This window comes from Oenanthe melanoleuca, chromosome 15, assembly GCF_029582105.1.
Source record: "Oenanthe melanoleuca isolate GR-GAL-2019-014 chromosome 15, OMel1.0, whole genome shotgun sequence".
In the NCBI taxonomy this organism is placed as follows: Eukaryota; Metazoa; Chordata; class Aves; order Passeriformes; family Muscicapidae; genus Oenanthe; species Oenanthe melanoleuca.
This window is the reverse complement of record NC_079349.1, coordinates 11,180,267-11,193,800: the sequence shown is the minus strand read 5'-3', so window position 1 is coordinate 11,193,800 and position 13,534 is coordinate 11,180,267. Positions and strand designations below refer to the sequence as shown.

Below are 13,534 nucleotides of genomic sequence, written 5' to 3'. Positions count from 1 at the left end.
CCATTCCCAGGTACTGAGGCTTCCATGTGGAAGACTGAAAATGATCAATTTGCCTAGGACAGAATCTGGGAGAATTAATCTTATTTTAAACAGAAAAATTATTTCTGTTTACATGCTTTATCAGTTTTGAGGCTCTTCTCTGTCTTGAAATTTTTCTAACCAGACTGAATTATTGAATACATGCAAAATGACATTTAAGGGATGCATATTTTGCCAAGAACATCAAACTGAGTATTGCATTAGCACACACATTCAATGTTGTCAAACATTTAAAATGGTGTGTTCTGACTTGTACATTCCCACAAACACTGCCTGAATCCCCTCAAAACAATGAAAGACACCTGTGTTAGTCTAAAAGAATGAATGAGGGCACAGTTAATCAAGGTCCTCTGGATACACCAGCAAATCATTCAACATAAAAGACAAAGATATATATATAAATAAAAATCTGTATGAGTGTTTGTATATATGTTTTTATTTAACTCACATTTTTAAATGCTATCAAATATTTAATGTTGAACAAATCAGCATTGGGAAAAGCTTGGTTTTTCTGGAGTGTCTCCTTTAACAGAGTTACACATGCAGAATGGTGTTGGCAATGCCCATGGCTAAAATCATAATGAAGGACACTCCTGTATCAGAGACTGAAGCCTTTTTGCACAAACTGTTCAAATCCAGCACTGGAGGAGTTCAGCTTTCACCAAAGGTAAAGAAGATGAAGTCAAGGTAGGACTTGCCCTCACAGGGAAATGCAAACCATATCCCCAACACAGTGTGAATCCAGTCTGGGTTGGGAACCAAGGAAGGATTTTCAGTAATTCCATGTCAGGAATTGGCCACTCTCCATAAAAGGCACTGCCCAAACAGACTGTGGCTTTATTTCTCCCAATGCTATTCAGCATGACAGACTATGAGATGGAATTCAATCTAAATTTAAGCACTCTCTGTAAACTATTAATAGAAGAAAAACTGGTAGCATGAATCATCATGTGGGAGCTGCAGAGCAACAGCTAAAATATAACTTACCTTTACACAATAAATGAACTGTTGGAGTTGAAAGGCCCAGCAGAAGTCACTTGATTCTCCTTCACTTGAACTATTCTCATTTTATTTTGAGGAGCAATGAGAGGACAAATCTTACTTTACTTGACAAAATACACATTGTGCATAACCCAGCTTTGTCACAACCCAAACTGCAGACAAAAAGTAGCTGCTGACCCTGCTAGGGGATAGGGTGTGCTGGAAATGTTGGTGCAAAATGACACAGCTTCAGAGGTTTATAGAGCTGAGCTCATGTTTTAGCACCCCATTTCAATGCCAGCTGCACCTCTGGCCAAGAGCAGAGCAGCCCCAAACCTTCCTTTTACATTCTGTCTCTGCCCAGACCAAAGTCCAGCTGTATTAATTTCTCAGAGCAGTCGTTTTGGGGTGGGCAGGGGGATTCTTGGCAGCTCCTGAGCTGCAGAGCTGACAATACAAAGCTGTGATTTTGCAGCCAGCCCTGGCTATGCCCAGTGCAGCCCATGGACTCTGAGTGGCCCCAAGGAGACACAGCCTTAACTCAACACAGTGGCATTTTGGTGCTCTATGGGATATTTATTTTTGAAAAATATGATATTGTCAACAGCTCAGTGAAGTTGTCTCCAGACTGTTATGTCTCCTTCTCAAGTTTCTTTCATTTTTAAGAGCTTAACTTTAAGGCTCTTGGCGTGAGGAAAGAGCCCAAAATGGTTTAAGAAAAGGACATAAACAAGGGAGTGAGCTTTGCACAGCCCTGGAGAGAAGCACAAATAGTGCCCCACACTATAGAATCAATGCAGATGTCTAGGAGCAAAAATACTGTGATGAGACAACACTGTGTCCAACCCTATTTTCATAATGAGATTAAGAAGGTTTCAAAGAACTGAAAATCCTGAAGGACAACGACCATTTAAGAAAAGTCAACATCATATTTTTCAAAGAGGGCATTTCACAGACAGAAATTCAGTTCTACAAAAAGGGTTAAACAATGGTGACACAGGAAATATCAGACAAAGATTCACAAAAACCTTAGCCTGGATTAGAATTGGTAGCAACAGTTTCTCATCTGCTTCTTTAAAAATTCATAGGCAAATTTTTTTTCTGAACAAAGGACTTGCATGGGAGAAGTTTCAAATGAACTCTTCTAATAGAAATGAAACTAATAAAAATATTTAATTAGACATAAATGCTCTTCTAATCTTGAGCTGCCAGGAACAGAGACACTAATTGGCCAAATTGCCCATTCAAGGTGCTGGGCTGCAGCACCAAGCAGGAATTCATAGAGAAGGGACTGGAGCTTCCCAGGGTCATCACAACTTTACCAGCAAATTCAAAGGAGAATTCACTCAGCCTTTAGTACTGAGAATGAAAAAGAAAAGCAGCTTGTGATATGAGAATATCTCAATGTGCAGTGCTGGGCTCAAGGAAAGACAGTGCTGAAAAAACAAGAGACAAAGCACTGATGAGGGAGCTGAGAGGGGCACAGAATTCAGCTCCCTTTCTGATTGTTTTTTAAGTTCTGCCAGTAGCTGCTGGCTGTAAATAGCTTCCTTTTTAAAAGGAAAGTTAAGAAAGGAGTTAACTTTCAAGGATAAGGGTCTCCCCTAAAGTAATTCTGTGTGGTAATAAAGCACATCTTCATGAGCCCCTCTGATCTCTGCCACAGACAAGATTTAACCCAAGTCTCTGCTGTCCATCAAAGCAGTTGTGAAAGCCTTTAGCACAATTTCAGCAGTTCTGCATTGCTAACTTAGCTCCTCCACAGAATTTAACTGCAGAAAAACCATGACTCCATATCAGCTTTTGTGATCTAATACAGTGGAATATTATGTTGCTGTTGCTTCTGAGGTATTTATTTTACTATTCCATACAGCTGCAGCTCTTCATTTACAGTAAGATCTTAAAAATTAATGAACCAATTTTATTATATTCAACTTAGACATGCTGATGGAGCTAGTTTTACATTTTTAACATGTGACAGCTTGGAAGGCAATCCATGAAAATACTCTAGTGAGGGAATATTATTTCAGTGGATATGGAACAGAAAAGTTGCAGCTCTACAGCCTGTGCAGAGCCTGCAGTTTCAGCATCCTCAGGCCTGGCCATGTCCTGCCCTCCAGATCCCACTGCACATGGACAAACCCCTCCCATGGTGCTGCCACGTGCTTGCTACAGAAAAGAAAAACATCTGTTTTCTGACATGAGTCTACACTGCACTTCTGAAACATTTATTTGCAAAAGAAGTATGGAAACTGAAGATCCAGGCTTAAAAACAGGATATAAATCCATTTTAAGAACTAAAATGTTTTCTTAAATCAGTCATGTTCTCAAACCACACCTCCAGCAGCTCCAGACACTGCAGGAAGGACTGCAAGGAGTTCTAAGGGAGAATATTTCACCTCAAGAAAGGAGAAACAAGACACTTTCTTGCAGAATAAAATGACTGAGACAAAGGCTTTTCTGAATTGATGAGCAGTCAGAAAACACCACACAAAATCTCAAAAAAAAAAAAAAAAAAAAAAAGGGTGGAATTAAAATACCTATACTAGCCAGTGTCTTTCAGAACAATATTTACAATAATTAGCAGCTCAATCCAAACCTCTGAATCCAGTTTATTCCAGAGCATTTGAAATTTATTCCAGAGCATTTAAAGCTCCAAACCAGCATTTGAAAACACTTACCATCCAGGATAATTTGAGACCAAACCAGATTTAAGATACTTTAAGCTCTATTTTCACCTGAAAAAATTATGTTTAGGCTTCTGCTTTAAATAGTTTGGCCTGTTCTAGAGATAAAGTCCCCAACCTCTTTCCAGTCCAACTCCTTTAGAGACAGAGAGGGAGTGAGCACACAATTGCCTTACTTGGGTTGGGTAAGTAACATGTAAGTAATTCTCATCCTGCAATGTTGCAGAAGTTGCTAAACTGAACATTTTCTCTGCAATTTCCTTCTCTAGAACAATACAGGCTAAGAGATGCCTTTAAAATATCCCTCTTACCTGGGTATTCACTGTCTTATCACTCAAAACCCTTTGGGGGTAGATCCTGTAGAGGCTGCTGGTATCCCAAGAGAGCTGATTTCCAAAGAAATCCCCAGGTTGTGTGCACACAAGCCCTTGGCACACACTCCTCACCTCCACCACTGCTTCCTGCAACACTCCTGAAAAAGCAGTGCCAGCAGCAGAGTGAGCACAGCCCCTTCTGCAGCCTTCACCCAAGAAAACAAACACACATTCTGCTATTTGCAACCTTTATTTCATGAATAATTAAGAAGAAGACATGGCAACATTGGCAAATTGAAGGCATACATACTAAATACTCATACAGAATACATTATGGAGAAAGGAAATGCCCAGGTCTTTAGTGGTCCTTGCAAACTGAAAGCATATTGGGTCCTCCAAAAGGTTGAGCTTAACATAGGCTGGCTGACTTCTCAAGTTCCAATCATTACCAACTTGTACCTTTCAAACCAGCAACAGGGTGAAATACAATTGGAATACTCATTCAAATTTTCCTCAAAAAGCTCTATTTCTCCACTCTAACCAGAAGCAAACAAAATGGTTTTTTCTCTTTGCCATTTAAATATATACACTAATACACCAGCCCAAGTGTTCAGACACAAGCACTTGTTGAAACACTTTCCATGTTCCTCAGAACCTGCAGGGGACAGATCTGCACACACACATTCATACATGTGCATGTGGCTACATCTGCACATTTCTGCAAAGCCTCTCTCCATGTAAGATGTGTGTAAACTATTCAAAAGGGTTCTGGAAAAAAACAAAGTACTTGCACTTGTTTAGAAGAATTTCTAAACCCATACACAGACTGACACACAACAGCTGTGTTTCAAGGGAGAGTAAAACCAATACAAACTAGAAAAGCTGGATGCATCAGAAGAGCTTTTAGAATCACTGGGTTTTGTATCATCCTTAAAGACCATGGAAAGTGAGCTTTAAATTAGCTATTCAGGAGATATTACTGGCTGCAGTGTCATCTCAAACAAGGTTAGTCTTTATCCAGTATAATGCTGTGAAGCCAGATTGAGGCATTGGTAAAATTCTGTTCTTTCACCAAGTCCAAAATTCCCACCTCACACCTGAATAGGAAGCACCCTCATCCAAGAGGTGCAGGGTACCAATTAATGCCCTTCTGGGTTTGATCAGGAGTTTGGGTTTGTCCAGGGATCACTGATTTATTTCAGATACACTGAACAACTCTTGATCATTACTGACCTAAAGTGAACTTACAGTCTGGAGGCAAACTAGTCTATGCCTTGTTTACTAGTAGTGTTATACTTTCTTCCCATTAGATAATATACAGGAAATACACATTTCTGTTAAAAAAACCCTTCAGATACAAATAAAAGTGCTACTTATAGACAGAAAAATTAACCTTACAATACACAGAAAATCAAAAGTTTCTATCAAACTGAAATGTTGTAAGTTACAAGGATTAAAGACTTGAGAGTGTTACATGTATTTGTGCCCTCCTAGCTGAACTGATTTCCAAGTAACCATCCTAACTGAACATATGCAATAACTGGAAACCATTAAAAACCTCCAGAGACATTTCAACAATGGAACAACCTCCCCCCCAAAAAAACCCCCAAAAACAAAAACACACAAAAACCCCCAAATCAAACCAAACCACAACAAAAACCCCACAAAACACCCCACCAAACAAACAAAACAAACAAAACAAACCCAAAACAACAACAAAAATCAAGAGCCCCTTTCTCCCCATTTGTTGAAAGAGTTCAGAATGAAAAATGGACTATTCCATTATTGCAAGTGCAGTCCACAGTCAGCACAGGTCAGTCATGAGCTGTGAACTGGGACTGCCAATGGCTCCTGTGCAGCAGGAAATGTCTGCTGGGCTCCCTCCCCACCACATAAATACACCAGTTACATGCAATTAAAATAGTACATGGCTCACTAGGGTGAAAATGCACATCATACACTGCTGTGCTGGGCAGAGCAGGTTCCAAGCCTTGACTTCCCCAAGCAACTTCCTCATATTCTAGCACTATGCAAAATACAAAAGCCTTAGAAAAGTGCAAAAAAACTAGCTTTATGACATTTTCCTTTCCATTTCCATAAATACAATCTCATAAAAATATTATTAAACAGAAGCATACTTCCCAGTGGAGACCTAACAGGCCACATTTCAGCTTTCAGTAAATGACTTTGCTTAAACTGAAACCCCCTGAAAATAGGGGATTAAAATGAAACCAGATTAATTGCATCAGGCTGCTGTAATATTCTGCCAGAAGTTTGCCCTACTGCTCTGCATCCCCAAGCCCTGCTGGACTGATGGGAACTTTCTGTGCAACTCTGTGGCCTTTGGGTAAGGAATATTCCAAGCAAAAGCTAATGTCACTTGGAAGGAAGTCATCTGGTGCTCATAGGTTTTACTGAAGTTTCATTGGGAGGAAATAATTCTAATATCACAGAATGAATGAGCTCAAGGAGATCAGGGCAGTGGCTTGTCACAACGAGTTCAAGGGTGTGGCATGCAAATAACTGGCAAGTGTAGCAAAACCATAAAGAAAAAAAGACTTGTATCAATTAACAGAAATCAGAACTGTACAAACCTCGACCTTTTAAGTTATTTTGCATTAATTATCCACAGCATACTTGCTACATATTTCAGATGCTTAACATCTCGGGTTAGATAATTATAGAGTGTACTACAAGACTGATTCTAAAATCAGGGAACACAACAGAAGAACCTTAGCTGAAGGAGGGACACAGCAAGCCACACAGTAATTTAAAACCCATCCAGCCACTCTCCCATGAAAGCAGAAACACCATTAAAGATACCTTGCTAAACAGGGACAATTAAATGTATTAAGAGATGTCTGTGTTTTGCCAGTCAGCACACACTAACTTGGGAAAGCACAATGGCATGTCCAGCACTTGTGGCTGACAAAGACACTTTAATAGCACTTCTCACCAAGTAATTTCTCAAACTGGCTAATATTAGCTCAAAGAAAGGGATACACTAATGGCAGCTTAAAGAAAGGAACTGCAGAAATAGAGCTCAGCAGAACATAAAAATCAAACAGAAATAAATATTTACCCAGTCAAGGGAAGGACCACAAACAAACTCTACAGCTAACTCAGTCCATACATGAACATGACTATTTTTAAGGTCTTCTTTCTAGACCACTTCAACCCACAACAGGCAAACAGTAGCATGAAGATGTACAGCTGAATTCCTCCCCAGAAGGAGCTCAGGAGCTCCTGCTTGGGGCTGTGTTAGTTGTGAGAGGCAAACAAGAAGTGAAGTCACCAGGAGTCACAGAACACAGTTTAAAGGTGTTTAAAGGTCTAAGTGCATCACTTCAGCCTTTGGAAGGGACTGTCACTCACCACCTGAACACCAGGCAGGGTCCCAGGCACAGCCAGGAAGAAAAACACCCACAAGTTCTCCAAATCTCCAGCTTCCCAAATAATCTTGGTTAAAACTAAGCTGCAATAAAAATTGTGCCCTGGGTCAAATATGTACAGAAATAGAATTGAGTGGAAGCAATCTTCTGGTAATGCAGAAGAACCCCAAAGTCTGAAAAAATAGCTAAGAACTTAACACTGAGACCAGCAGGAGAAATGAGACTCCAGTGTCACAGCTACACAACTCACAAGGCAGATCCTCAGCAGCTCAAACCATGGACTGCACCATTCAGGAGGGTTCCAATTGATTTCCCCTCATGCACCCAAAACCAGGGCTCCACTGCTGCCAGGGACATTAACAGGAGTTTACACCAATAAATTAAAGCAGAGTTCATTTAGCTCTGGCAAATTAAGGGCCTTCTAAGACATGATGATGGACTCCACAGAAAAACACAAACAGTGGAAATATTGCAGAAAATTTGAGACAAAAATTATCAGAAACACTACATGTAACTTGAAGAATATGTTCTATGCAAAAGAGACAAAAATCTACCTTTAAATCAGAATATGTCATAATTATATACTATCTTCTGGATAAACTATCTACAAACACAAATTTAAAAGTGAAAATTTCCCTCAGTTTTTCAGAGGCATGGGAATAAGAGTTTTTTTTGTGAGGGCCAGAGATTCACACTGGAGATACTAAATTAGTGTTTCTATTTAAACAGACAGCCAAATCCAACTGGATTAAAGAAAACCAGGTGAAAACCAAATTAAGTGTAACACCTATGGAAGTGTTTCCATCCACAGGAGGATGGCACAGCTGAACCTGCATCAGGATGTCCCACAGCTCCCTTCTGCAGCTGGCCATGAGTAACCCTGATATTCTAGAGCATTTGCAAGGCACATAGTAAAATATAAATGGATCACAACATATTTTCAGTACATTCAGAAATATCTTCTGCATTTAAAGGAAAATAAATCAGCATAAACTTGCACTTCACATGAACAAAAAAACAGGCTGTTTCAGGATTACCTATGAACAGAAACCAAATACAACAGAGTATTTATCCCACATCCAGAAGGGCTACTGCTATTTTTCATCTTGAACAACTGGATGTGGTTTGAACCTTCAGAAAAGAACTGTAGAGTGCAGCAGGGCATTGTGTTTGCTTTGGATCTTCCATTGCTTCATCCCTTCCACTCACAGCTGTGCAGCACCTCACAGGTAAAGGCTCAGACACATCAGGACACAAAAACCTCTTCATGTAGCCCAGGGTTCTGGGGCTGGATTCACAGAGTTTTATCAGACAGATCACACCAAGAAGAAGTTTACAGAGCTCTGAAGTTCATAACAAGATTCCTGCTTTAATTCCTGCTAGCTTTTCTCTCTCCTCCTTTCTGAAGACCAGCAGCTCATGTTTTTAACAGAAAGGATCTGGCAAATGTGATTTCTCCTTTGCAAAATGGTTACACTCTCAGGGTTATTGCATTTAAGGACTCTGACAACATTCCAGGTAAAATGAAGATGACCATTGGATAGAAAAAAAAAAATCAGCTCAAAGCTTGAATTACCTCACGAAAACAGGTCATGAGTGAATTTAGATCCAGAAATGCCACCCATTTCATTAGAAAAATATTTTTTTTAACTCTAAGGCAATGAATAAGACAATCATAGATAAGGATTTCTGTTCAGAGGATAAACAGAAGGGTTTTTTAAACACTGATTGGTAAAATCTGGAATTTAATAATAGGAGATAGAAAGCAAGACAGCAATAATGTGTATTTCCACTAAGACTATTCTTATTGAAAGTAATGAAGTAAAAAAAATTGAAGAAATATAGAGGAGAGGAAAATGTATTTCAGACTTTTATTAAAATCTGTTAATGAAGATCTACCCCTTGAAACTTCTCTTGCAACAATTGTCTTTAGGTTACATTGGCTCTTCAAATGCACCAATTCACAATCTGAGGGTCTCTACTTCTAGTTCTAAAGAGCTGTAAGAATGTTTGAGACAATTCTGCTCTGAAAACTTCTCCAAGGGCCCTCAGCACAGGTGAAGTAGTTATTTTGCAAAGTTCCACCATTCTCACAGGCACATATCAGTGTAAATGTGTATTCTTATACTGTGCTAGAGACATGCTGAATTATTACTCTTCACACGGGCTATGTTCTTCAGATGATAAGGTTTGGGATTTGGCAATACTTTTGAGTTAAATCTGTGCTTTTATACCATGAAGGAGTTTCACAGATGCCAAGCACAGTTGCATTCACTGGGTTAACATCTATGACATTCAAACTGTCCTTAACAGTCGTAAGAGCACCATAGAACAGATTTATTTTCTTTACAGTGGGGTTACTGCTGAAAGAGCCTGTGCTTATAAATAGCAGCTGTTACAGAATCACTGCTCAAGTCAGCTTCTGCTTAATATTAATGAGATGTTCCGTGGCTGAACTGCTGTAAGTGCTCAGAAAAGCAAGAGGCAGAAGCAGTGAGGGAGTGAAGTCTCCCCTCGATTTGACAAACAAGATGACAACACACAGCTGGTGACAAATGGAGCCATGAAACCTTGGGAGCCATTAACATTCCACAGCAGGCCTGAAGTGCCAGGACAGATCAACTCAATGATCACTAAGGCACTTAAACTCTTCTGCCCAAGAGCTGCTAAATGAATTCAGGTACATTTTCAGGAAAAAAAAAAAAAAAAAAAAAATAGTTGAGCAGACTAAAGTTTCTCAATTCCTTCCTTGTGACAGTGAGTCACTTCCACACAATATTTGAGACTGCTGGGTGTACACACATTACATCAGTTCCTCCATAGTCCTTCCCAGAGACATCTCACCTTCTGTCACTCAGATGAGGATGTGCAAGACCAATGAAAAACACACAGAAAACATGGCAAAGTTGGATTTGGAGACAAACTACTTCATTATTACATCTTATTAAGAGTCTCTTCTCTGCAGAAGAAATGCTATCCCAGTTCCAAACTCCTGCCACACATACCCACAACGTGTGCTCATATTGCTGTAGAGGAAAGCCCAGGGTGGCTGTGTGTGCTGCACAGGCAAAGGAGGAAGAGAGCAAAGAACAAGCCAGACAAGGGGTGATCACTGATTCATTTCTGTTAGAGTGGAAGCACAGGGACTTTGCACAGATTCCTTGAAGTGTAGCATACCCTGAAAGGCAGGAGCTGCATGTGCTAGTCTTTACAATCCATAAGATAAAGATGAAAGCCACATCACTGTGACAGAGGTAGGCTTATAAATGAAGCTTTAGAATGAAGTCTTCTTCTGTGCCAGATTTTTCGAGGTATCAAGAGCACTTTTCCCCTCAATTTGTCATTATGGAATCAAAGCTTGTTTTCTTGGAATATTGTGCACATTTTAAAGGATGGAAAATAGCTGTATAGGCAATAACTAAGTTACCATTAGGAACTCTACTGCATTGGACTACCATATGCTGTGGGTAGAATATTCAGAGAATCAGGATGCTACAGAAAGTTCAGTAATATGATGCCATGTAATCCTTTTCCTTCTCAAAGCTTTATCTGTACATTCAGTCTCCTATAAGCCAGAGGAAGCATTCACCTCACTCTCCCAGCAAAGAAAGTTTCAGGCAGTCTGACTGGAGAGGCAGCACAGAAGTAGTTCAGGCTCTTTAGGCTACATAATTAATCTGAATAGCTTAACAACTTGGGTTATTCCAAGCACTGTGGCAACAAGTTCTTGCATTTAAATAGTTGTTTCCATGCTTAGTAGCTGAAGCTATCTGAGGCAATCCAAGGTAGTGTCACTGAAGTTTGAGGGGACTCAAATGTTGCCAGTTTTCAGTGAAATGGGGATTAGCATTTCAGTAAGATTTCCATCTGGTAGCTCATGTTGATTGCATCCCATGGATCTGTCGAATGATTAGGGTTCAGGTTTCAAAGTATTTGTAAATTGCTGTAACATACAGCATGACATTCTGCCAGTCTGGACGCTCAGTTCTCACCATTTCATTGATGTCCTGTCACAGAAAACACATTGGTCAAAATCAGGAATGAAAACCCTGAGAGAATGTGGCACTGTTTCCACACATTCCTGGGAATGGTGAATCTGTCAGGTTTCCACAATTTAAAGCACTGATGAAGAAAGCTCTGTTTTCTTCCATATATCTTGGTATTACTTACAAGATGTAATGAACAGCATATCTATAGATGGTTCTTTTGTTGACTTAAGATTGAAATGCCTGATTCTGTGCATGCTCAAGCTGTCCCCCACTGAGCACAGCTGGTACAATAGTCAGACTGTGAGCCACAGAATCAAGGCCCAGATATTCATTAAAATTCAAAATTCCCATCCAGTTAAGCATCAATAAATAATTGACTCCCATCTACCCTCTTCAGCACATCTACAAGGCAAAACAGTGTCATGTTGTTCCTAGTAATTCCTGTTTACTGTAAGGCTCTGTTTGAAAGCTTTGGATGCAGAAATCTCCTGAACTCAAAAAAGAAGTTGTGAGTTCTTTTAGCTGAACATCTTCTTCAGAGAATGAATAATTTCTACTTACATTCCACTCCTGTTTATATACAGCACCTTTCTTAACCCCTCACTCATGTAAATATGGATGAGAAAAAAATCCCCAAACCTACACATCACACACAGTGTGCATGTAGGTATGTAAAGAGATACTAACTTCTTAAGATGGATACAATTTAGACTGAATTCCACTCAATTTGCCTGTTCAGAGTATCTGTAATGAAGTACATCACAAAAAGGAAGGGCAGACAGCAACCATTTGGACTAAGGCTGAATTATGCAGGAATTTCTGCAGTTATTTTCCACGATCTCATTCTTACATCAGCACTTGGTAAGAAACTTCCATGTCTCAAATCAGTGCCAAAGTCAAAGTATGAAAGCCCAGGAGTTGCACTGCCATTGTCAGCAAACACAATGCTGGGGGGTAAAAGCACTGATAAGGATCAAGGAAAGTGTTATTTTTAAAAACTCTGTTGTACTGTTGTTGCTAACTATGGTAGCTTTGTTAGAATTTAGGCTGCAAAAGTATCACTTAAATCTCATTTCTGATAATGGCCATTTCAGCTGAGTTTTTGTGATCACTCACAAGGGTTTGGGATACTCCCAATTCCACACCTTCAGAAATACTCCTGTTCTAGTAAACACTCTACTACTGAAAGCTAATTCTTTCACCCTAAAATTTGTGTAAGACAACTTTTAAACAATCACTGAAAAAACCTTGCAACTATTTGTTATGATGATAAATTAAAAGTGTAAACTTAATAGGCAAATCTCAACTCTCACACTACACTGAGCAAAAGGAACAAAATACATTGCTTGATTTGTAGCTTCAGAGTTAAAAAAATCCCAAATAATTTAGAAGTAGGTCAGAGACAGGACAGATTTAATGGATTCTTGAAAATTGTACTCTCAAATTATTATCAAACAAATTCATTGCCATTAGTCATATTTATTTTCATATTGGGAGATAAGTGTTGGTGAACCTTCCTTTCAAAGCCTAAGTAGTCTGTATTTCAGTCATTATTTAGTGCAATAACCACTATAGCTGAGCTCATCTGCTGCTATTTTTAAGTATAAACATTCAAATCTTTTGAGACTACAAAATAGAGTAATTTTGATTTTTATAATGGATCATAACTCATTCCTTATATATTTAAATCTTACCAGAGTAGATTTGATTCCAACACTTTCAGCTGCCTGAAAAGCCAAAGTGAAATTTCTTCTCTGCATGAGATATGAAAACATGTTAGAAAACAAGGAAATACTATTTCAAACATAACAAAATGGTCTTAAGAATGTTCATAATAATGCTACTACTTTTGCTTCAAGTGGAACCTATAATATGACTATAGTAATTTAAAAGAGCCATAGGAATGAATGTGTTTTAATATCATCCAAAAAATTTTAATAGTTTTATTTAAATGCCTGTTCAGAAGATAATGCTGAATATCATTGTCAGTGAAGAACAACTGAGTCATAAAATACTAAAGAAGAGATGATTTATTGTCTAAAAAGCATAAACAAAAAAATCTCTTCATCTTTTTAGATCATTAATTGTAGATCCTGGGCTAACCAGTAGGTAGGAACTGTGGCAGACCAGAA

The 13,534-nt window shown here is 39.0% G+C and overlaps 1 protein-coding gene across 1 annotated transcript in view; it reads right to left on the bottom strand.

Moving 5' to 3' along the window:
- Window positions 1-4,252: 4,252 nt before the first annotated feature.
- Window positions 4,253-13,534, bottom strand: part of SPECC1L (sperm antigen with calponin homology and coiled-coil domains 1 like) — a 62,630-nt gene continuing 53,348 nt past the window's right edge. The window contains exons 15-16 of the mRNA XM_056504344.1: window positions 13,097-13,156; window positions 4,253-11,420 (exon numbers count right to left, since the gene is read on the bottom strand). Coding sequence (XP_056360319.1) covers window positions 11,331-11,420; window positions 13,097-13,156 — 150 coding nt within the window. The 3' untranslated portion in view covers window positions 4,253-11,330. The remainder of the gene's footprint in view (window positions 11,421-13,096; window positions 13,157-13,534) is intronic.